Here is a 1929-nt window from a genome sequence, read left to right as displayed (position 1 = left end):
AGGTGCGCCGGGGGCGGGGCGGGGGGCCTGGGAGCCACAGGGTGTCCGTCCGGGGTCTCGCTGTCCTGATGGTGGCGTCCCGGGGGAGGACAGACTCCCCAGCATCACTGAGCGAGTCCAGAGGTAGGGAACGCGGCTCCGATCCACTCGGCGCTCAGGGCTTGAGCAGCTGAGGGGCTCTGCTCCCCCCCAGCCCTCTGACTGTGGCAGAGCTCGCGTTCTTCTTGTGTAAGGTGCACGAGACGGCGCTGGTGCCGGTGGTGAAGATGGCAGACGGGGGGGGGGGTAATGGCGGTAAGGGCAGTGCCAGGCCCTGGTGAAGCTCTTTAAATGTAGCATCTCGTTTACTCTCTCAGTAACCCAAGAAGAGGCTCTGTGATTATTCCGATCTCGGAGCCGGGACACAGTCTCAGGGAGTAGGAGTGATTTCCTCGAGCAGCAAATAGCTGGCACCGTAGCCCACGCGCCCATCCTGACAGCTTCATGCATGTGACTCGTAGAAAGACGAGCGCGGGAGGCCGGGGGTGTGACAGAGCAGAGCTGGCCGGCATCCCTCGGTCTTCTGCGGGTGCTGTAGTGGAGCCTGGACTGGCCCCGAGCTTCCTTGGGGAGGAGGAGAAATAGTCGTGGTCACAAGGTGGCCTCACAGCCGTGAGGAAGGACGTTCCACCCGCTGCCTGGTGCCTGTGCTGCGCTCTGGCCGGCCTCCCTGGGGCCTCTGCGGTGGAGGGGAGGAGCTGTCGGGGAGAGGGGGGAGAGGGCGGGGGCCGGGGATCGCAATTCTGAGCCCCTCCCCTCTGCCCCTCTCCCCCCGACAGAAATGCCTAGAGCTTAAGACGAGCCTGCTGGCCCGGCAGAGGGGCACGCAGTCCTCCCTGGACCGGCTGCGGGCCCTCCTGAGACTGATTCGGGGCGAGCCCCTGCTGCAGGTCACCGTGGCGACCACCGGCCCCGCCCCGCTGCTGGCCCTGCCCTGGACCAAGCCCCCGGCGGCGGCCGCGCGCCCCGCCCTCCAGCAGCCACAGGGGCACAACTGACCCCCAGGCACCGGCTTCCCACCCACGGAAGGTTCCTGGGACCGCGCTCACCAGACCTGAGGGTTCTGTCCGCCTTAATTCACAAACAGTATGAATTTCAGCCGAAAATACCAGACCGAGAGAGACGGAGGAAAGAAGGGGAGAAGGAACCGGGATGGGGGGATGGAGTCCTACCCTCCACGTTCAGACGGGCCGGGGGCCGGGTGGGCACGGGACGCAGGGCGCACGGTCAGCACCCCCCCACCCCCCACCCCGCTGTTGGGGGGCTGGCCCCGGCCTCCGGCTCCCAGGCACAGCTGCCTCCTCCGCCCGTGCTGCCCCCGGGGGACAGAAGGGCAGAGAGAGGTTGGGAGGGAACCGGGACCCGAAGACCTAGCCGAGTAGTAGCGGTAGTTGGGATGAGCAGTGGGTAGCGAATCTAGGTAGGACCCCGCGCCCCTCCAGCTGGGGGGGGCGGGGCTCGAGGCCACGGCGCTCCAGCGCTTTTCCGGATTGAGGCCCCGACAGTCAGTATTATTAGCAGGAAGCCTCACGGCTGCTGAACTTGAAAGACACTAGGCTGTGGGTCCCTCCGGGGACGCCGCCCCCACTGCCAGGGACCCCGCGTGCCCCCGCGGCCTCGGAGCGCCCGCGCCACTCGCCGCCTCCCCTCCGCCGACCTCTCGGGACTCATGTTTCAACTTGACGATGGAAGCCTTTTCTTTTCTCCTTTCGAAGAGCCGATCAAGTATTCCACTCCTCGTCTCTCGCCAGTATAGACACTATGCCAAAAAATAACTTTACACTTTTGTATGGCGTTTTTATTGTAAGATATTTAATGTGAAGGGGGGGACGCCTGCGACTTCTTTCCCCGCTTCAGGCAGTCTCTGCTGCAAGGTACGAATGCGAAAAC

General features: G+C 64.8%; 1 protein-coding gene across 1 annotated transcript in view; it reads left to right on the top strand.

Annotated features, from left to right (window-relative positions):
* Nucleotides 1-1903, top strand: part of PHF21B (PHD finger protein 21B) — an 84790-nt gene extending 82887 nt beyond the window's left edge. The window contains exon 12 of the mRNA XM_077758008.1: nt 730-1903. Coding sequence (XP_077614134.1) covers nt 730-1037 — 308 coding nt within the window. The 3' untranslated portion in view covers nt 1038-1903. The remainder of the gene's footprint in view (nt 1-729) is intronic.
* The last annotated feature ends 26 nt before the right edge of the window (nt 1904-1929 follow it).

This window comes from Crocuta crocuta, unplaced genomic scaffold (assembly GCF_008692635.1).
Source record: "Crocuta crocuta isolate KB4526 unplaced genomic scaffold, BGI_CrCroc_1.0 scaffold143, whole genome shotgun sequence".
Taxonomy (NCBI): Eukaryota; Metazoa; Chordata; class Mammalia; order Carnivora; family Hyaenidae; genus Crocuta; species Crocuta crocuta.
Note: the sequence above shows the minus strand (reverse complement) of the source record. Positions and strands in the feature narration are given on the sequence as shown.